Source organism: Terrapene carolina, unplaced genomic scaffold (genome assembly GCF_002925995.2).
Source record: "Terrapene carolina triunguis isolate 2854851 unplaced genomic scaffold, T_m_triunguis-2.0 Scaffold33392, whole genome shotgun sequence".
Classification (NCBI taxonomy): domain Eukaryota; kingdom Metazoa; phylum Chordata; order Testudines; family Emydidae; genus Terrapene; species Terrapene triunguis.
Genome location: NW_020697743.1, coordinates 1,647,999 through 1,670,854, shown reverse-complemented (window position 1 = coordinate 1,670,854; position 22,856 = coordinate 1,647,999). Strand labels below are relative to the sequence as shown.

General features: G+C 49.0%; 1 protein-coding gene across 1 annotated transcript in view; it reads left to right on the top strand.

The window, feature by feature from the left end:
• LOC112114285 (neuronal acetylcholine receptor subunit alpha-6) overlaps window positions 1-19,401 on the top strand; it is a 26,983-nt gene extending 7,582 nt beyond the window's left edge. The window contains exons 2-6 of the mRNA XM_024210932.2: window positions 10,193-10,332; window positions 11,696-11,740; window positions 13,375-13,484; window positions 13,592-14,570; window positions 19,022-19,401. Of these exons, the coding sequence (XP_024066700.1) occupies window positions 11,714-11,740; window positions 13,375-13,484; window positions 13,592-14,570; window positions 19,022-19,144 (1,239 nt within the window). The 5' untranslated portion in view covers window positions 10,193-10,332; window positions 11,696-11,713 and the 3' untranslated portion in view covers window positions 19,145-19,401. The remainder of the gene's footprint in view (window positions 1-10,192; window positions 10,333-11,695; window positions 11,741-13,374; window positions 13,485-13,591; window positions 14,571-19,021) is intronic.
• The last annotated feature ends 3,455 nt before the right edge of the window (window positions 19,402-22,856 follow it).

The following is a 22,856-nucleotide window of genomic DNA, read 5'->3' as shown; positions in this document are numbered from 1 at the left end:
GAAGAGGGACGGGGAGGGGGAGTGGGAGGGGGGGGGCGAGGAAAACTGGAGGGCGTATCCCCTCTCCACCGTGCGAAGGACCCAGCGGTCCGATGTTATAAGAGACCAAGCACGGTGGAAACGGGAGAGGCGATCCCGGAAAGGGGGAACCGAATCCTGGAAGTCTGTTGAGGTGCCGTCCTCGACCGCACCTTCAAAAGGTTTGCCTAGGCCCTGAAGGTGGCCTAGGCTGGCCCTGGTTCTGACCGGGTTGAGGGCCGGTCGACCTTCGCCTACCGCCTCGACCCCGCCTCCTAGCAAAGTCCTGTCTTGGACGAGGCTGGGGAGGGTAGAACCGCTGAGGCTGGGGCCTGAAGGGTCTGCGCTGAGGCCCTGGGACATGCATCCCCAGGGAGCGCATCATTGTCCGGGAGTCTTTGAGATTTTGGAGCCTAGAGTCCGTTTTCTCCGAAAAGAGGCCCTGGCCCTCAAACGGAAGGTCCTGCAGGGTCTGCTGCAGTTCAGGTGGCAAGCCTGACACCTGGATCCAGGAGATTCGCCGCATTGCTATCCCCGACGCCAGGGTCCTAGCGGCCGAGTCCGCTATGTCAAGGGAAGCCTGCAGGGAGGTGCGTGCCACCCGCTTGCCCTCCTCTACCAAGGCTCCAAACTCTTCCCTCGATTCCTGGGGAACCAGCTCTTTAAATTTCCCCATCGAGGACCACGAATTAAAGCTGTAGCGGCTCAGGAGCGCCTGCTGATTCGCCGCCCGCAGTTGGAGTCCGCCAGCCGAATAGACCTTGCGTCCGAACAAATCGAAGCGCTTAGCGTCCTTCGATTTGGACGCAGCAGCCTGCTGGCCATGGCGCTCCGGTGCATTGACTGATGAGACCACCAGTGAGCACGGTTGGGGGTGAGTGTACAAGTACTCATGTTCCTTGGAGGGCACAAAGTACTTCCTCTCAACCCCTCTGGCCGTAGGCGGAATAGAGGCCGGGGTTTGCCAGATGGTGGTGGCGTTCGCCTGAATAGTGCGGATCAGCGGTAATGCCACCCTAGATGGAGCATCCGCTGAAATGATGTTCACGATGGGATCATGGACCTCCGCAATCTCCTCCACCTGGAGGTCCATATTGCGAGCCATGCGGCGCAGCAGGTCCTGGTGGGCCCGAAGGTCTATAGGAGGCGGCCCAATGGCGGATGTACCCGCTACGGCCTCATCAGGTGAGGACGAGGAGGATGCCCCCGGTGGCAAGGGGTCCAATGGCTGATCCTGCTCCAGGTGTTCCTGGAGCTGGGCATCGCCTGCCCCCTGGTCCATGGCCTCTGCTGGTGTGGGCACTGGAGCCTCCACGTCCCTTGGAGGAGGGCGGGAGATGGTGGACTCTGGGACCCTGGGCTCCGAACGGCCCGAGCGGGAAGCAGATAGCGGAGCCCCTTGTGCCTGATGGTAGGCCCAAGGAGTCCAGAAGGACCAATGCGCAGGTCCCTGCGTAGGGTCGTCGGTCTCCTGCAGGTGGCCGGCCTCCACTGCATCAGACGAGCGCGACGCCGATCTCGACGGCCACGGCGGTGCCGAGCCCGACGCCGTCGGCACCGGATGGTACGGTGCCGATCGGTGCCGGCCGTAAGGCGATCTGTCCCTGTGCGGTGCCGGAGAGCGGTGCCGGGATCTGGATCGGTGCCGGTAGTCCCTCCGGTGCCGGGATCCCGATCTGGAGCGGGACGACGATCGCGAAGAGGCGTGGTACCGGGAGCGGCCCCTTGAGCCCGAGTGGCGCTCGTACCGGTGCCGGGAGCTGCGTCTCGAGCCCGATCCGTGCCGGTCGTCGCGACGGTGCCGAGATGTTGAACGGCGCCGCGAAGATGATCTGGGCCGCGAGTACGACCGGTGCCGAGGTGATATTCGGCGCCGGGACTCCGAGCGGCGTCGGGACCTGCTCCGGGATCTGGAGCGGTGCCGAGAGACTTGAGCTGGCGACGGTGGGCGCATCAGGGCAGGCTTGCCTCTGGACTGCGGCACGCGTGGAGCCACCGGTGCCGGGAGTTGTGACGGCGCCGGCTCCGTGAGGGCGATCAGGTCCCTCGCCGTCGCAAAAGTCTCCGGGGTGGAAGGGAGACAAGGTTCCACCACCAGCCTTGGTGGTGAAACAGTCCGCACTGGACTCAACGGCCTCGGTGCCGGAGTCGACGGTGTGGCCGCCTGCCTTTGGCGGTCCAACTGCGGACGCGGCTCTACCCCCGGCACCGGGGGAGCCGGTATCTTCACGGCAGCAACCTCCCGCGCCTTGGTGGCCTTCTTATGGCCCGGAGAAAGGGATCGGCGCCGAGGCTCTTTAGGCGGGCGCGGTGCCGACGTCGGCCGGTGCCGAGCTGTCTTTTCCGCCGCACCGGTCGGGGCCGCCGGGGTGCTGCGCACCGAAGCGCTCGGTGCCGGGACAGGGCGCGCCGAGGGAGGATCCGGACTCAGAGCCGCCTCCATCAGGAGCTGTCGGAGTCTGAAGTCTCGCTCCTTTCTTGTCCTCGGCTTGAAGGCCTTGAAGATAGGGCACTTATCTGCGGGATGAGCCTCCCCAAGGCACTTCAAGCAGGAACTATGTGGGTCGCTTGTTGGCATATGCTTCCCGCAGGACGCGCACGGCTTAAAGCCAGGAGCCTTGGGCATGGGCCCGGCTGTGCACCGGGGGGGAAAAGGGGAAAAACACCCCCTAAACCCCCGATAACAAATTTACAACTATATATACACTACACAACTAACTAACTAAGAACTTGAATAACTATATATACAACTAACTATAATAACAATAACGAGAAGCTAGGGATAGTGAAGAGCAGCTATGCCGCGGTTCACTGTTCCAACGACCGTCAGGGGCGGTAAGAAGGAACTGAGGGGGCGCTGGGTCGGCTGGGGTATATATCCAGCGCCATAACGGCGCCACTCCAGGGGGCTCCACAGCCGACCCACCGGGTGTTGCTAGGGTAAAAATCTTCCGACGATCGTGCACGCGGCGCGCACACACCTAACTAGAATGGATATGAGCAAGCACTCGAAGAAGAACAATGACTTTATTGCCTCTGCAAGTGGTGCTTGAAGGGGGGAGGGTAGTAGGGGAGGGTGGGGTTGTTGGTTTACAGGGAAGTAGAGTTAACCGGGTGGGGGGGGGGAGGCGGAGATTTCATCCAGGAGAAACAAACAGAAGTTTCAAACCGTAGCCTGGCCAGTCACAAAACTGGTTTTCAAAGCTTCTCTGATGCGCACCGCGCCATGCTGTGCTCCTCTAACCGCCCTGGTGTCTGGCTGCGCGTAATCAGCGGCCAGGCGATTTGCCTCTACCTCCCACCCAGCCATAAATGTCTCCCCCTTACTCTCACAGAGATTGTGGAGCGCACAGCAAGCAGCAATAACAATGGGGATATTCTTTTCGCTAAGGTCTGAGCGAGTCAGTAAGCTGCGCCAGCGCGCTTTTAAACGCCCAAATGCACATTCCACCACCATTCGGCACTTGCTCAGCCTGTAGTTGAACAGGTCCTGACTCCTGTCCAGGCTGCCTGTGTACGGCTTCATGAGCCATGGCATTAAGGGGTAGGCTGGGTCCCCAAGGATCACGATAGGCATTTCAACATCCCCAACGGTTATTTTCTGGTCCGGGAAGAAAGTCCCTTCCTCCAGCTTTCTAAACAGAGCAGAGTGCCTGAAGACGCGAGCATCATGTACCCTTCCCGGCCAGCCCACGTTGATGTCGGTGAAACGTCCCTTGTGATCCACCAGGGCTTGCAGCAGCATTGAAAAGTACCCCTTGCGGTTTATGTACTCGGTGGCTTGGTGCTCCGGTGCCAAGATAGGGATATGGGTTCCGTCTATCGCCCCACCATAGTTTGGGAATCCCATTGCAGCAAAGCCATCCACTATGGCCTGCACGTTTCCCAGAGTCACTACCCTTGATATCACCAGGTCTTTCATTGCCCTGGCAACTTGGATCACAGCAGCCCCCACAGTAGATTTGCCCACTCCAAATTGATTCCCGACTGACCGGTAGCTGTCTGGCGTTGCAAGCTTCCACAGGGCTATCGCCACTCGCTTCTCAACTGTGAGGGCTGCTCTCATCCTGGTATTCTGGCGCTTCAGGGCAGGGGAAAGCAAGTCACAAAGTTCCATGAAAGTGCCCTTACGCATGCGAAAGTTTCGCAGCCACTGGGAATCGTCTCACACCTGCAGCACGATGCGGTCCCACCAGTCTGTGCTTGTTTCCCGGGCCCAGAATCGGCGTTCCACGGCATCAACCTGCCCCAGGAACACCATGATTTCCACATTGCTGGGGCCTGTGCCTTGTGAGAGGTCTAGGTCCATGTCCATTTCCTCCTCACTCTCGTCGCCGCGCTCTAATCGCCACCTCCTCGGCTGGTTCCGGTTTTGCTTTGTCATGTCCTGGCTCTGCATATACTCCAGGACAATGCGCCTGGTGTTCATAGTGCTCATAATTGCCGCGGTGATCTGAGTGGGCTCCATGATCCCAGTGCTAGCTATGGCGTCTGGTCTGAAAAAAGGAGCGAAAGTAGTATCTGACGGACCAGGGGAAGAAGGGAGGGAGGGAGGGAGGGGCGAGTGACAACATGGCGTACAGGTACAGGGAATCAAAATCAAGAAAGGTGGCTTTGCATCAGGGAGAAACACAAACAACTGTCACACAGAATGGCCCCCCCCCCCCAAAGATTGAACTCAAAAGCCAGGGTTTAACAGGAGGGAGGGGGGAAGCAAATGAATACAGAATAAATCTATTTTTTACATCTTAAGACGACGGTGCAGCATGACTGATAGCCCTCGGCATTTTCTGGGTGCTTGGCAGCAAATACTGGGCACTTGGCAGTAAGCCTTCAGGTCTATTGCACGATCTGATACCCACTGCAATATGACAATGATGGATACCAATCGTAATATGCTATCTACTGCCCAAAAGGCAAGGAGTTGCTGCTGTGTAGCAATCTAGCCCCACGTCTGCCAGCCCCATGTCTGCCAGTACCCAGATCGCCATCGGCCTCTTCTGGGTGCTTAGCAGACAATACTGGGCACTTGGCAGAAAATAGCATACTACGACTCTGCTAACGTGCGATGATCCAACAGGGCACGTGGCAGAAAATGGCATACTACGACTGATAACCATCATTGTCTGCCCAGGTGTCCATGATTGACAGCCACTGCTGTCCAATGAGGACAGTTACCAGTCGTAATAAACCATCTACTGCCAAAAGGCAAGGGGGCTGGTGCAATGCAGCCCCACGGCTGCCGGCACCCAGATCGCCAATGAAGGCTACCAGTCATGCTGCACCATCTACCGCCAAAAGGCAGTTAGCTGCTGCTGCTGCTGTGTAGCAATGCAGTCCCACGTCTGCCGGCACCTAGATGACATATGGTGACGGTGAGCTGAGCTGAGCGGGCTCCATGCTTGCCGTGGTATGGTGTCTGCACAGGTAACCCAGGTAAAAAGGCGCGAATCTATTGTCTGCCGTTGCTGTGACGTAGGGGGAGGGACCTGACGACATGTACCCAGAACCCCCCGCGGCACTGTTTTGCATCATCCGGGCATTGGGATCTCAACCCATAATTCCAATGGGCGGCGGAGACTGCGGGAACTGTGGGATAGCTACCCATAGTGCAATGCGCCGGAAGTCGACGCTAGCCTCAGTACTGTGGACGCGGTCCGCCGACGTTATGCACTTAGAGCATTTTATGTGGGGACACACACAAGCGGCTGTATACAACCGATTTCTATAAAACCAGCTTCTATTAATTCGATCTAATGTCGTAGTGTAGACATACCCTTAGGTTTCAGAGTAGCAGCCGTGTTAGTCTGTATCCGCAAAAAGAACAGGAGTACTTGTGGCACCTTAGAGACTAACAAATTTATTTATTATAATAAATTTGTTAGTCTCTAAGGTGCCACAAGTACTACTATTCTTAGGATTTGTTCAGTGCTGATGGGAGCCCTAGTGTAGACAAGGTTCTAGTGACCTGTTTTCACCCCATGTTATTTAAACCTGCTGGCAGGAAGTACAGTCAAATCAGGGATAAAACTAGGTCCAACTGCAGGAGCTGAGCTAATCTATTCAGTTTAGGTACTTGTATGTTCCCTGTTTCCATAGTAATGGGGTCTCATGCTCTTTAACATTTTTATCCTCACAACACCCCTGTGAGGAAGGGCAGTGGTATTATATCCATTTCACAGATGGGAAACTGAGGCACGGAGAGGCTAAACGACTTGGCCCAGGTCACACAGGAAGTCTGAAGCACAGCCCGCACCCAGTTAGTACCCTAACCACTGGACCGTTCTTTCTCTCCAGGGCTCGGACTCCAGTGGGTGCTAACATTGGTATAGAAGAACCGGTGATAACAGTAATGAGAATTCCATTTGTAAATATCCCATGTGTAGACAAGACTTTAGCAAAAAGGATGGAGATTGTCTTTCCACCTGCTACCAGTGGGGTGCACTCACCAGTTTCCAAAATGGTTCGTAGCACTTGGTCTTTACTTAGTCACGGCTTCTAGACATTCACGCACCAGCAGTAGCTCTTGGTGCCCGTTGTGGTTCTGACCTTTCCTCCTTGTATCAGTTTACCCCGCTGTCTGGAGTGGCTCAGGGCAGACACCCCTAACTGTGTGAAATTAGATTTCACCAACCCACTAACAAATGTGAACTCCCAAAATATTACAATAGTCTTAGAATGGGTCAAAGACAGTCCTCTTAGACTGGAGTGTCTATCTTGCCACCCAGGCCAGCTGGACTATGTGATAAATGGTCACAAAATCACAAAATATTCAAGTTGCTTCCAGTCCCAAAAGACCAGACACTTACCCCAGATCAATTGGTTCCTTAAATCTCACACCAAAGACAATGCCTGTAGCCAATCCTGCAATAAATTATCTAAAGGTTTATTAGTTAGGAAAAAGAAATGAGTTATTTAAAGCAGGCAACAGATACACAAGTGACTTCAGTGTATGGTTTCAAAAGGTGACAGAGAGTTGTAGTAATTTGTCAGCACTGAATGACTTTTCAGAGTTAACCCCTGCCAAGTGGCATAGGGATCTCTATGTTTATGTTTAGGATTCCTTGCCCTCAGAATCCAGACAGCGTAAAAGAGATTTTCTCCTTCTCAGGGATTTTTATCCCCTCCACTCCAGGGTACAAAACCAACGAGAGAAATTCAGGCGTATGTGTCTTCTTCCTGGAGAGAGTTAGCAATGCAGTCAACAAAGTCTCTGTCCTTTGATGCTACACAATACGTCATTTGCCTTCAATGGGCCATCTTGGATGCTGGACAAGCCCTTTACCTTAATGAGTGCTGCTTTTCCTATTTGGTGAGTGACACAAATACAGAGGTTTGCAATGCAAACGCTCCGTGTAACTTTATACCCCGGGCTATAGAGGTTATAGGTGAGATTAATACAGGCAGCATCCTACAAGCACTTTATAAAGTCTAGACACATTCTTAGCAACTTAACATCTAATACCTATTTTGATAATGCTACCGCATAGTGAGCCAGCCTGGTTTCCAGCTACGCATTTGTCAGCGTTCAGTGAGGCCTGGGGCCTTGGCATGAGCTGGCACCTGGTCTGCCAGCGTCACATGGGCCTTTGGCACTTCTGGGCTAGGCTGCTGCGCTACACTCTATGTGGGGCCACCCCGCAGGCTTCTTCCACAGTGTCCCCCTCCTGATGGGCCTTTGTGAGCACATAACGTCAGCGCTCAGGCCTGCGCTGGCTCCCCAGCCCCACCCTTCGTTTCCATAGCAATTCAACCCTTGGCATTACTCTTTTTCTTTCCTGTTGGTATTGTGGTGGTGCGCAGAGGCACCAGTCCTAAGTGCAGTACAACCACTGAGGCTGCAAGTCCCCTCTCTGGCTGAGCAGACTCAGTGCAAACTGGGGGGGCTGGGAAAGCAAAGGTTCTTTTAAGCCCTCTTTGTGGTTTTCCAGTTCTGAAACCAGCCAGATGCTGGACCAGTCTCCAGTGCAAACTAGAGAGGCCTAAAGGCTGATCTGATCTACATCAGTTGTCAGCAACCCCAAGGAGCTGTTACAGTGGACAGGGATCAGCCGGATGCAGGAATACCTTAGCTATGCCTCCTTGCACCTGGCCACATCCAGTCCTGCGTACCATTGGCCAGGAGGAGGGCATTGCTGCAGGGAGCGCTACACTGGCTCTATCCCACCGGAGGATCCTCAAGAAAGTTTGCAATTCTAGATGGAACAGTTTTTCTGTTGGAAAAAGCAGTTTCATCGAAATCAAAAAGTTTCATAGGCACACTTTTCACTGTAAGATTTTGACAAAATCTTCAACGGGAAAAAAGTCACAACAGTTTATTTTGAGTTTCTTGATTTCAGTCATATTGAAACATTTCATTTTGTTTATCTTTTCAATTCCTTTTTGTTTTGACTTCATATTAAAATATTTTAATGTTGTTTAATATAAAATAAATGTAATCTATAATGTTTTGCCCTTATCAAAACAAAATGTTTCAGTAGTTCCAAATTGAAAATTTTTGATAGTTCTGGACTGAAATTTTGGAGGGATTTCATGGCAACATTATATATGAGGTTGTAAGATTCCACTGTGTGCTGTTATTAACACATGTTCCAAACTGAGGTTGGCAAACAAGTCTGTTCTAAACAAAGGAATGTGTGTTCTGCTTAATTTGCATTTAAGCAATAAACAGTCACCAGGCAGCAAGGGAAACAAAGGAAGCTCAAACAGGTGAGGAAAAAAGCAGCAGGGAACATCCTTCCACATAGACTCTCTCTCCTAGTGCCCAGCTAGAAATGTTTTTCAAGAGAGGGACTGTAACTATACAAAGGAGGGACAAACACCCCAAGGGGCCCCTTTCTCTCTTCCTGCCCTTCATAGCACCTGAAGTGACAAAGGAAGCCTTTGCTGGATTCTGAGAGAACATAAGAACGGCCATACTAGGTCAGACCAAAGGTCCATCTAGCCCAATATCCTGTCTTCCGACAGGGGCCAATGGCAGGTGCCCCAAAGGGAATGAACAGACAGGTTATCATCAAGTGGTCCATGCCCTGTCACCCAATCCCAGCTTCTGGCAAACAGAGGTTAGGGACACCATTCCTGCCCATCCTGGCTAATAGCCATTGATGGACCTATCTTCCATGAATCTATCTAGCTCCCTTTTGAACCCCATTATAGTATTGGCCATCACAACACCCTCAGACAAGGAGTTCCAGAGGTTGACAGTGCGTTGCATGAAAAAATACTTTCTTGTGTTTGTTTTAAACCTGCTACCTATTAATTTCATGTGGTGGCCCCTAGAGAAACAGTCCTGACCTAAGAAGCTTGTTCAGTAAGACTGCTGAAAGCGCACGGTGAGAGAACTTTGCTTTGAATTTAATATAGTTTAAGTCAGGCACCAGTAAGCGTTTTATCTTTATTTTTCTTGTAACCATTTCTGACTTTTATGCCTCATTACTTGTACTCACTTAAAATCTTTCTTTGTAGTTAATAAACGTGTTTTATTGGTTTATCTAATCCGATGTGTTTAAACTGAAGTGTCTGGGAAACTCCTTTTGGGATGGCAAGTTGTGTGCATGTTATTCTTTTAAAGAAATAACAGACCTTAAATAATTTGTATTGTCCAGGAGAGGGCTGGGGGTGTGTTGGGGTCACCTTGCAATATAACCCAAGCTGGTGAGAGCCAGAGTGTAACCCAAATGTGGCTGGCAGGCTGTAGTTACACACAGACACTCAGGATGTGGCTTGCATGCTGGAAGGCTGTTTGTGAGCGACCCAGGTGGAAGCTACTTCAGCAAGGCATTGTAAGGCACCCAAGGTTGCAGGCCAGAAGTGACACAGCTGCTCATTAGTCTAGACTGTACCCTGGTATGTCACAATTGGGTAATCCACCACATCCTCCCTAGGCAAGTTGTTCCAATGGTTATTTACACTCTCTGGTAATAAGTTGCAGCTTACTTCTATTCAGAATTTGTCTAGCTTCAGCATCTAGCCACTGGATCTTGCTATGCCTTTATCTGCTAGCTTAAGGAGCCCTCTTCTATCAAAACTGTGCATTCACGTGTCAGTGCACCAAAAGTCTGCATTAACAAGTGGAGGCTGGGTTGAGGACCCAGTGAAAATCAGGCCTGAAATTTTCTCTCTCCTCTTTCCCACCTCTTCAGCAACTGCTTTCTGTTAATTTTTGTCAATGCAGGTTGCTCAGCATGTGAACCAGAAGAACGGTTATTTCAAAAACTTTTCTCCCATTACAACCACTTCATCAGACCGGTGGAAAATGTATCTGATCCTGTGACAGTACATTTTGAAGTGGCAATTACACAGCTTGCAAATGTGGTAAGATTAATTACAGAATGCTTAATAGATACATGGGTGCTGATTTTAGAAGTTTACAAGCACAATTGCATGCACATAATTTACACACACAATTGCATGTGCAATCAGAGTGGGTGCACATGCAAATAGCCATTTGCAAGTTTCGTGTGTGTACAGACCTTGCCATTTTCTTTGCATGTTGTGTAGACGCAGTTCTGTAATCTTCAAGGCTCAGATGATTAGAAGTTTCTTGAGTTAACGGTTCAAGACGTACAAGTGCAGAATCTGATTAAACTGTACTCTTTTGGGGATGGTTTAAAGGAGTTTTCCTGTTTTCTTTTTCTCTCACACACACACTCACACTGACACATAAGTGGAGCTATATATATTTTTGGATATTGAAAAATCATAAGCCAGCCTCTTGGATTTTATCAACTAAGGGGCAGATTTTCAAAGGTATTTGGGTGCCTACAGGTATACATGGGCACCTAGTGGGGTTTTCAAAAGCGCCTAGGCACCTGCCTCCCAATGGGCCTAGGTGCATTTGAAAATCCTCTTAGGCACTTAGCTGCATCTTTAGGTACCTAAAGACCTTTAAAGTCTGGCCCCAAATGCTTAACTTTTATTACCCACCCGAAGTAAGGCCTGGTCTACACCTAAAACGTAGGTCAATCTAGCTACCTCTCTCGGGGCTGTGAAAAATGTCACACCCTGAGTGCTGTAGTTAGGTCGAGCAGTGTAGACACAGCTAGGTCTATGGAATTCTTCTGTCATCCTAGTAACTGCCTCTTGGAGAGGTGAATTAACTACACTGATGGGAAAAACCCCTTCTGTCCACGTAGGGAGCGTCTGTTCTCTGCTCCTACTGGGCATAGCGGCAGCTCCGTACTTGTGCCACTGTCGCAGCTGTAGTGTAGACAGGGCCTAAGCTCTCACAGATAGGCTGCTGTCTGCAATTAACGCATGTTCCCAAGCCTCTGCAATCTCTCTCTAGGGCCCCAATGCAACAGCCATTGAATTCAGAACTAGCATGAGTGCATTTACATTAGAGGTTTGCACTGGCATGACTACATCAACGTAGTTACACTGGTGCAGTTTTCCTTAACATTGACAAAGCATTGCATTGTGTGTTGTGTTGTGTAGATGCAGCACATTAAACCAGCAAAGCACTTAAACACCTGTGTAACTTTGTGTCCGAATAGTCCCACTGACTACAATGGAACGACTCGTGTGCTTAAAGTTAGGCATGTACTTCAGGACTTTGCTGGATCAAGACATATGTGTGTTTTGGTTCCTGTCTGTCTTGGGCTAGCCGGTAACTGTCTCCGGATGCTGTAATTGATGTGTGGGATTGAAAAGTGTCCATCGATTTATGTATCTCTAGGATGAAGTCAATCAGATTATGGAAACCAACCTGTGGCTGCGACATGTAAGTGTCAGCACTGCGCATCACTCTGTGTTTTGCATCAGCACTGGGCTTTGAATGGCATGAATTCGATCTAAAGACTAAACATCTCTTTTGTAATAGTGTCTTCAGAGAAACACACTGTCTGCACTAGAAACATTGCAGCAGCTGCATTGCTGGCAGACTTCTTTCGTTGACCTAGCAAGGTGTACACTGGGGCTTAGGTCAGCTTAATGACATTGCATGGAGCATGAAATTTTAACTACAAACTTTGTAGTGTAGACCAGCCCACAGATCAAGAGAACTCAATCTAACCAAGGGCACATTTGAAAGGTTTTATAACTTAAGTACCATAATATTGGAAATTATGCAAAGGGTTCTCCCACATTTCTATTGTGTATTCTTCTCCACCAACTGTGTTACTGTGCATTTCATCTGCTACATTTCATGTCATTGGGCTTGGCCTATGCACAAGAGGGACAATTAAATATGCAGGTCTGCACACAGACAGGAATAATTTCCTAAAAGCAATCTAAATGCCTGATTCATCCGGAAGCCAATAATTTTGGGTGCTTAACAGAGCAACTGAATTTTCTCCGATTTTCCAAACATTCAGGGAGATATTGTGCAGACAGGGAAACACTGTGATGTTGCTCAACATCACACCCGTTCCTTCCTTCCCCACTTGCACTGCTTGCATAGCTTCCTGCAGCCTCTTTGCCCTTCGCTCCAACAAAAAAGAGCCGTGGCCACCAAAGAGAGAGTCAGGAGGTAACGTTCACTTGTATGCTTTCCTAGCAGGGTAAAAACATCTTTTCTCTCTCCCGTGTGTGTGTGTCTGGCTGGCTGGCTGGCTGTACAGAGGGACTGTGAGAAGTTTAGGTGCCCAACTCCCATTGAAATTCAGTGGGGTTTGGATGCCTAACTCCTTTAAGCTGCTTTGAAAAGCTCAGCCATTACGTTTAACGGCACTCTTTGTGGGGCCCAGACAAGGCACTCTACCCTGCTAAGTAGGAATAAAGGCTTGGCCGCGAGCCCCACAGGAAGGTGGTGTGCTCCGCTCCAGTGAAAGGGCACTAGGCTGGGACTCGGGAGACCTGGGTTCTAGTCTTGGCTCGGCCATTGACCTGCTGGGTGACCTTGGATCAATCACTTCCCCTTTCTGTGCCTTTGTTTCCCCTCTCTTGCTTTGTCTGCCTTGTCTATATACATTGTAAATCCTCCAAGACAAGGACTGTCCTGTATGCGTATGTACAGCCCTGACCTTGGTTGGGCCTCTAGGCAAGACTGTGATCATAATGACAGCAGGCCCCGTGTCGCCTGCCTGCATGGCAGAAGGATCTCCACACGAGACTCACATAGGTCAACGTGGCTGGTGGCTATGGAGCAGCAGCAAGCCAGAAGACAGGCCACATGAATGATCCCCAGTAGTTAGAGCCATAGCCCTATGCAAGTGAGGATGGAGTAAACATGAGCAGTCCTCTTGTGGACTGGACGCAGGACTGTTAAGTTAATTAACTTAAGACGTTGCATTGTGTCCCAAAGTTCACAAAGTGCTGAGCCGTAGCTTTCTAGTGGTGCACCACACCTTTTCCAGCAAATCTTTACGCGCGAGTTGAAAACACTAGGCTTAAAATAATTATTTTTCCTTCCTTTAGATTTGGAATGACTATAAATTGCGATGGGATCCAATGGAATATGGTGGCATTGAATTTGTTCGGGTGCCGGCGGATAAAATTTGGAAACCTGATATCGTCTTGTATAACAAGTATAGTGCTTTTTACGTTTGCCATCTGTCAAAGGTCACCGTTTTATATAAGATGCTGTTTCACGTCCTTGTTCGCATTGTTTACACTGTGTCATTTGTATTTCTAGTGCTGTTGGGGATTTTCAAGTCGAAAGCAAGACCAAAGCTCTTCTTAAATATGATGGGATGATCACTTGGACTCCACCTGCTATTTTTAAAAGCTCCTGTCCTATGGACATCACATTTTTTCCCTTTGACCACCAGAATTGTTCACTGAAATTTGGCTCCTGGACATATGACAAAGCCAAAATTGACCTCCTGATTATTGGATCCAAAGTGGATATGAATGACCTTTGGGAAAACAATGAATGGGAAATAGTTGATGCTTCTGGCTATAAACACGATATAAAATATAATTGTTGTGAAGAGATCTATACAGATATAACATACTCCTTTTATATCCGAAGGCTACCCATGTTTTACACCATTAATCTGATCATTCCCTGTCTCTTCATTTCATTCCTAACTCTATTAGTCTTTTACCTTCCATCTGACTGTGGTGAGAAGGTGACCCTCTGCATCTCAGTGCTACTTTCTCTGACGGTATTTTTGTTGGTGATCACAGAGACAATCCCGTCAACCTCTCTGGTCATTCCACTGGTTGGCGAATACCTGCTCTTCACCATGATATTTGTGACCCTATCAATTGTCATCACAGTGTTTGTGCTGAACATCCATTACAGGACTCCAACCACACACACCATGCCCAAATGGGTAAAAAGCGTCTTTCTCAAGCTCCTGCCCAAAGTCCTGATGATGACGAGACCTCTAGAGCCGCAGAAAGAAGCCAGCTCTAAAAAGAGTAAGAAAGGGCTTGCCAATAAATCTAGCAAGATGAAGCAATACGGAGACTTTAAATTATACAAGGAGCAGAGATGCTGCCACTGTGACAAGGTGAACGCACTTGTTACCGGCAAAAGAAGATTGAGCCCTCAGCCCATGAAATGGGGGATGGAGCACGTCAAGTACTCCGCTGAAGTGGGCGAGGTAATTAGCAACGTTCAGTTCATCGCTGAAAACATGAGGGGCCAAAACGAAACTAAAGAGGTAAGAGGGTTATTCCCACTGCCTGGGCTGCATGGTGAACCCTCCACTCCTGGCATGGAGCGGTTGCATGCATGAGTCGTCCCATTGAAGTCAATAGTGCTGTTCTGTAACTCTCCAAAAAGCTACCAGAGTTGTTTGGAGTGGTTTGTTTATGAAGCCCCATGCTGCTTAGTGTTCAGGGTTCTGCCGTTGTCTCTGTTCATAGACTCCACTCCCAGAATGGGCCCACCCATGTACATAGGTTCAGATTTCCCATGTAGTCTCTTACCAGCGTTTTATATCGTTTCACAGGCCTACATTTTCCTCAGTGGCTAGTGATTTTTGCTAGCCTCCATTTTGGGGGGCCCAACTTGAGACGCCTTAAAAGGGGCTGATTTTCAGAGGGTTGGTGCTGGCCACTTTCTGAAAATGAGGCCCCCTTTAAGGTGTTTCAAGTTGGGCTCCCAAAAACAGAGGAAACAAAATCACTAATGGCCGTTTGAAAATTGTGGTTGCAGAAGTCTCTGTTTCTTTGTGGCTGTCCAACCCTGTTCTCTTTATTTAAGGTATCATAGACTTTGCCACCCACATCCATTATTAGCATCTTTTTTCCTGCCAATTTATAGGTAGAAACCCTCCTTCTTCCCTAGGATCCCAGTGCAGTATCACCTCAGTCTACTATTTTGTGGCCTGCCTATATATAATAGAGAGAGACACCTATCTCATAGAGCTGGAAGGGACCCTGAAAGGTCATCGAGTCCAGCCCCCTGCCTTCACTAGCATGACCAAGTACTGATTTTGCCCCAGATCCCTAAGTGGCCCCCTCAAGGATTGAACTCACAACCCTGGGTTTAGCAGGCCAATGCTCAAACCACTGAGCTATCCCCTCCCCCATAGCTTTCCTTGCAAGCTTTAACTGACACTGTAATCTTGTGTAGCAGCCTCAGGACTCCTCCGTTGGGAGTTCAAGGGGCTTTTCTTCCTTGCATGCTGCTTTCTGGCAGCGATTATAATGGATTGTAACGCTTCCTTCTACACCCCTCGCACACAAGAGGCTCAGTCTTAAAAAGTGCTGAGAGGAAGGTTAAGGTGCAATTAAGGTGCAGAACCTGGATTCAGTTCCTACTTCTGCCACAGATGTCCTGTGTGCCCTCGGGCAAGTCACTTAGGGTTCGAGGCACAAAGAAACTTAGGTGTCGTGATGCTGAGCGTCACGTTTAGGCCCTTAGAAAATCACTGGGGTTCACAAAGCCTGGGTTATGTGCCTAAGCTCCCTATGCAATGAATGGGGAGAAGTAGGCGCCTTAGACTGGAATGGGATTCACAGAAGCCATCACGGTAGGTGGCTCCCCACCAGAGGCCAAGCTGAGGGGTGAGTGCTAAGCCCCGCCCCTTTCTGAGATAGGCGCCCGGGCTTCAGGTACGTGCCTCCCTCTGCCTGGGATTCCCAGCAGTTTTGGGGGTGGGGGGATTAAGAGGCTTTTAAAAACAAGACTCGGTGTTCGGCTCCTGGGTTTGCCTGTGCAGAATAATGAATCTTTCATCCGAACCGAGACAGCTGTCCTAGGACGTGATGCTCTGAGGGCGCAGTTTAGAATTCTAGGAACTCAAGGGCCGGATCCTCAGCTGGTGTAAGTCAGGGCAGCTCCGCTGAACTCAATGCAGCTTCATTGGTTTACACCAGCTGACCATCTGGCCACCAACGTTTGCAGAGAAGGTGAGCAGAGGGCCAGATTGTGGCTCTGAAGGAGCTGACTCCCCGTAAGGGTAGGGGTTTTTGAGCAGGGCCAGATTAAGACAAAGGCACGACGGGCCATACCTAAGACTCCTGGAGTCACATGAGCACGGAGTCCCAGCTGCCATTTTAAAAAAAAATGTTCTAGCCCTTGTGGATGCCAAGAAAAACCTGGAAATATGACCTAGTGTCACTGACGCCTGCCTGAGTCTGCAGGCAGCCTGAAATGATAGCTCTAAGAGGTGTGAACTGTCCCAGACAGCTCAGCTCTGAAAGCTGCTGCCAGCCCTAAGGGGCAGGGCCATGGTGTGAGGTGTGCTCATGGCTTGCCACTCTGCAGCCAGGAATTCTGGCACACTAGGCCAGAGTGCTGCCTGGAGCCTGAGGAAGTGAATGCTGGGATGGGGGCTCTGCCACCCTTTGAAAGGGTGTGGCATGCATGTCTTTCCCTGCACGGTGTAACATTGCATTACCAACCTATGTAACCAGTGCTTGTCCGCTATCATAGAATATTAGGGTTGGAAGGGACCTCAGGAGGTCATCTAGTCCAACCCCCTGCTCAAAGCAGGACCAATCCCCAGACAGGTTCACTGGTGCATTTTAGCTAAACCGAGATGACAGCAGCTTTGATTCCCGGGAGCTGCACAAAGCAGCCAGAACATGCCCCTTAGATTAGACACCTCGAACAACTCCCTAACCGCTTCTGCTCTTTTTGTGCACTTGCAGCACGGCTTAACACTACTTTAAATCGCATTCTCGGTTTAAACTGAGCATCAGCAGCTCTTCATCAATCGCAAGAAACCGGCTCCAGCCTTTCAAAACGTATTACAAGTGAAAAACAGGGGCATTTTGCTTCTGCTCAAAGCAGGGGGGAGGGAATGCTTGGGCAAGCTTTGACTTAACCCTTCGTACTCATCAGAACACTGCTTGCTGCTCGGGCCCGCCGTGGAGAGAAGGCTGGAAGGTGTCCAAAGGACAGCAGTACTTTGAAAGGGTTACAGGAATCGGGGCTGTATTTGCACTCACACAGAGCACAGCAGCAACCTTTGGAAGGAGCAAAAGTGTCATAAAAATGAGAAACGAGGTGGGTGAGGTAATGTCGTGTATCGGGCCAACTTGTGTTGGTGAGAGAGACAAGCTTCTGAGCTTACACTGAGCTCTGCTTCCAGGCTGGGAAAGGACCTCCCAGCCTCACAGCTAAATGCCAGGTAGAGCAGATTGGTTAGCATGAGTAGTTCCATCTGGTCCACCTTGCATTTAGCAGCGACATTCAGAGTTAGTTTGCCAGGCCTGAAGAAGAACTCTGAGTAACTCGAAAGCTTGTCTCTCCCACCAACGGATCTTGGTCCACTCAAAGATATTACCTCACCCGCCTTGTCTCTCTGCAACACGGCTACCACAACCCTGCACATAAAAAGGAGGAGGCTGCTGAAAAGGGAAGGAGACATGAAAGGGACAATGTCAGCTCAGAGTTAGCCACAAAAAAATGAATATTCCAGGGCTAAGTACTAGTGAAAAGGAGCCTCAGAAGGCCTGGGTGGGTCAGTTTGGTTTGGATACAGCTTCTCTATGGTTTATATTTACTTTCTGAACTTGTCAGCAAAATGGGGCTAGAAATCTTGCAGAAACAGCCTCTCTCCTGTGCGTTCCAGTAGATCCTGCTGATGTGCTGGCCTGAAATAGCATGAGAACAGGGCAGAGAGACAAAACGCAGCGTGTCAGTCTTGGGCGCTACGTAAGTGCTGCTGCTGCTGTGTTTGAATGTGAATGTGATGGTTTTGCTACTAATAGCTGGAGCTGGTTTAATGCAGGATTTTAAAGGGCAAGAGCTTCCTGTCTAGTGTGTATTCCATTGATTGTCCTGAGAGCACTTAGGCCCCGATTCAGGAAAGCACTTGAGCACATGCTTGGCTCAATCATTTAAGAACTTGGCTATACGTTACAGGTCTGATTCCCCATTTTGGACTGAAATTGGTGGCGTTTGACCAGGATAACTCTGGAATATCACAGTGGTGAATCAGGCCGCAGATGGGAACTGTCTCTTGAATCAGCTGTTGGGCCAAATTCTCTGTTACACCAGTAGAAATCTGGAGGACGAACTCCATTTGTTTCACCGGATTTCCAACAGTGTAACTGAGAGCAGGGCTTGACTAATTGCTTCTATTTTCTTATTTGTTGCAACCTTTTTACTTTTTCCTTTTGTGGGAGTTTTTAGAGCTTTTTGGTTTTTATCCTAACCCTGAACTGATGAGATTGATTCTTATAGCCCATATTTTTTCCCTGCCTTGAAGTCCTAGAGTCGAATTCTGCTCTCCAGTTCATCACTTATCCTGGATTTACATGGGCGTACCTGACAGAATCTGACGCTACGGCTATCATCTACCATGGTTCTGTTGTTTGCAGCGGATGTGCCTATTTAAAAGAGACGCTACAAACTTGGCTAAGGGTTTACAGTTGTGTCCAAGATTTTTCCAAAGTCATTTGTGACTTTTCAGAGCCCAACTTTGGGCACACTGAAGCGCTGAGCATTCACCCTCGGGAAATCAGGCCCCTTTGAGCACCCAAATATTGAGGCAAGCATACGTCACTTTTGTAAATTTCATAGCTCGTGTATATTCTTCTTCCTGACGCTCACAAACCCCTTACTCAGTACAATTATTTCTAGCAGGGGATCAAATGCACCCATCACATGCATAGTATGTTTAATGTGGTGTATCCTTTCTTTTCTGCATTGCAGGTGGAGGATGACTGGAAATACGTGGCTATGGTGATAGACAGGGTGTTCCTTTGGGTGTTCATCGTTCTCTGTGTGTTTGGGACAGGAGGGTTATTTCTGCAGCCACTAATAGCAGACACATAATCCCAAGAATGCTGGTTGGTTTTTGTTTTGTCCAATTCCCTACTTTTTTGGAGCTCCACCCATCCCCTCCACTTTCTCTTGTTACACTCGGCCCATCCTCCAAGGGTCCATCTGCAAAGGGCTGCTGTTAAGGTGATGTTCCCTCTGGCTAAGCGGTCAGGGTGTGGCTTCCCCTTCCAACAGTCACAGGGAGAGAGAAGGCATTCCATCCTGAGGTCAGTTTCAGACTGTCACATATCATCGTCGAGTGCCCACCGACTGACTTCAACGGCGGGCTGCCGTCTCTCCACCTGGCTGATGACACCATTCAATGACTGGGCACGTTGCACATACACCCATGATCCCTTTGGGGACCTCTGTGGCAATTCCTGCTCCTTATTATCTAGGGGGAGATTTTCAAAAGCACCCAGTGTCGGCCTAATTTTGCTCCCATTGACGTCAATGGTAACCACTGACGCCAACAGAAGCAGAGCTAGGCTAGTGGGAATTTTACCATTGCCTCCATTGAAGGCAGAGTTAGGCCAGCGCTGGGCCCTTGGAAAATCCCCCGCCTACTGTATTCTAGCTCTCTTGCTTCTGCTCCCAAGTGCACCCTAAACATTGCATGTGTTTGTTTTGCTGTCTTTCTATCCACTTAGTACTTCACTACAGCACTCGGATTACCTACGACAATCCTGCTGAATGCGTTGATGTTTTGTTGTATTCTTACAGTGAAGCCATCAACGTGAATAAAACCAAAATATGACCAGAGTAGTCAATAGGCGGACCATGAGCCAAATCCGACTCGCTAGATGCTTTTGAACGGACCCTGAAATCTTTTTATTTACTTATCATTATTGTTAATTTTTTATTATTTTCTTTGACCAAGAAATTTGGACTGTGACAAAAAATAATTGACTACCCCTGAAACAGGCTAATGTGGACCCAATTCAGGAAAAAGCTCTCCATCTTCTGCATTGTGGATACCCAACTTAAGGCCCGGATTCAGCGAAGCTGTTAATCACGTGGCTTAATTTTACGTTTATGAATAAGTTCCATGGACGTCAACTGGACATAAGCACACTCTTCAGTCCTGCAAAGATACATGGGCTTAACTTTTTGCACTGCAGATAGACCCATTGACTTCAATTAGACCATTCACAGTGGATAAAGTTAGGCTCAATTTACACACGTGTTTAAGTGCTTTGCTAAACCGCAGCCTATGTGGGGTTTTTACACCTTTTGCTGGTTTACCACAAGGTCTCTGCCTGGACATGTTCCTAAGGACTCGCGCCTGCATTCCTTACTGAGAGACAAAATGTCCATTGAAGTCAATGGATGTTTTTAGCGACACAAGCAATGGAAGAGCCTGCCTCTTTCACGTGAAAAGGTGTGGTAGATCCATGCAATATGTAGATCAAAGCTCTGATTGTCACAGTTTCCTGAACTGATGCAATTTCTTATAACAAAAGAACAGTATAACACAGTTAGCAGGTACTTAAGAACTAGGGTTATTTAAAAGATGGTTTATTTCAAATGAGTATAGATCAGTGAGAAGAGGGGTTTGATTCATGCCATAAATCAACAGAGGGCTGGAAAGAATATCATTTTCCTATTACAGTATTTGAAGAGTATAGCAGGCAAATTATTTTCTTTCAATATAATAATACAAGCAGGGCTGTCTGTGACACAGTTGAATGCCGCTCAATCATGTACAGTGAGTGCTATGCAGATGTTTGAACACGCATGGTTTATCTCATTAGCCCATTGCTGAATAAAGCCTCTGAAGCATGCCTTCTTGAGGAATGGTTGTGGTTTTTTAATGAGGACTTGAAGGGATACTGTCGAGTTGAATTGTTTTTTTGAATTCACTGGATTGTGGATGGGAAGGAAGGGGAGTTGGGGCCTGAATTCTGATATTGGTGCATGGGCAGTGCCTGCTCCCTGTCATTTACTGTTATTTGCAAACAAACAGCAGCCAGTTAAGGAAAGACTTGCAGTTGAAAGTGCGTTTCAGTGGAGGCCAGGGCCCCGAAACTAACACTGCAGCTACACTAGGCTACTTTCTTTAACACAAATTTTACAGAATAGGGTTAGAATTTCTGGAACGGTACAGTTAAGGCATCCAGCCACTTATCAGCCCTCAGTGTCACCCCACCTGATTTACACCTCCACTTCTCCATCAAACACCCTTCCTCACTGCAGATCCGCCTGCCTCAGGGACACCTCCATACACAGCTGGCAATCCAGCTGGTTGAATTCTAGCTCAGGTGAAAGGTGTGAGCTTGGTGTTTAAAGGTGGCAAATATTTTGTTGCAGTAAGTGCAACTTGTCCAAAATTGGTGGCCACGTGTTGAAATTAACATGGGACACATTAAACGGCTTAAAAGCTGGCTAACTGACAGGTCTCAAAATGTAATTGAAAAGAGGGATCATCATTGAGCAGGTGTGTTACTAATGGGGTCCCACAGGCCCCAACAGTTCTTGGTATTTTCATTAAGGACCTCGAGGAAAACAAAAAATCACTGATAAAGTTTGCAGATGACACAAAAATTGAGGTGGGTGGTAAATAATGGCGAGGATAGGTCACTGATCCAGAACCATATACATTGCTTGGTACCTTGGCACAAGCAAATAATATGGGCGTTTAATACAGCTAAACGTAAAGGTATACATATAAAGTGGATAGAAAGCTGGCTAGATCGTCGGGCTCAACGGGTAGTGATCAACAGCTCGATGTCTAGTTGGCAGCCGGTATCAAGCAGAGTGCCACAGGGGTCCGTCCTGGGGCCGGTTTTGTTCAACATCTTCATTAATGATCTGGATGATGGGATGGATTGCACCCTCAGAAAATTTGCAGATGACACTAAGCCTGGGGGGAGAGGTAGATATGCTGGAGGGTAGGGATAGGGTCCAGAGTGACCTAGACAAATTGGAGGAGGCCTAGGCTGGATATTAAGAAAAACTATTTCACTAGGAGGGTGGTGAAGCACTGGAATGGGTTGCTTAGGGAGGTGGTGGAATCTCCATCCTTAGAGGTTTTTAAGGCCCGGCTTGACAAAGCCCTGGCTGGGATGATTTAGTTGGGGTTGGTCCTGCTTTGAGCAGGGGGTTGGACTAGATGACCTCCTGAGGTCTCTTCCAACCCTGATCTTCTATGATTCTACATCTAGGAACAAAGAACTGATAGGATGGCGGCTCTATCCTAGGAAGCAGTGTCTTTGAAAAAGATTTGGGGATCATGCCAATGCCAAATACAGAGGTAAAATAACTTTTCTAGTCCTCCTTGAGATTCCCGTTTATGCATCCCAGAACCACATTAGCTCTTTTGGCCACCATGTTGCACTGTTCAGCTCACGTTCAGCTGCTTAGCCACCATGATTCATAGATTCATAGACTCTAGGACTGGAAGGGACCTCGAGAGGTCATCGGGTCCAGTCCCCTGCCCTCATGGCAGGACCAAATACTGTTTAGGCCATCCCTGATAGGTGGGGGGCGGGGTAGCTAGGTTCTGTGTGTGGGCAGGGGGGAGTCCAGGGTGCAGGGAGGAGGTAGCTATAGGCTGTGTCCATGCAGGGGTTAGCCCAGGATGCAAGGAGGGCATAACTAGGAGATGTGTGCAGGCCGGGGGTAGTGAAGGTGGAGGCAGGGTGTAACTAGGGGCTGTGTGAGGGCAGGGGGGTAGCTCATGGTTTAATGAGGGGGTAGCTAGGGGCTGTGTGCAGTCAGAGGG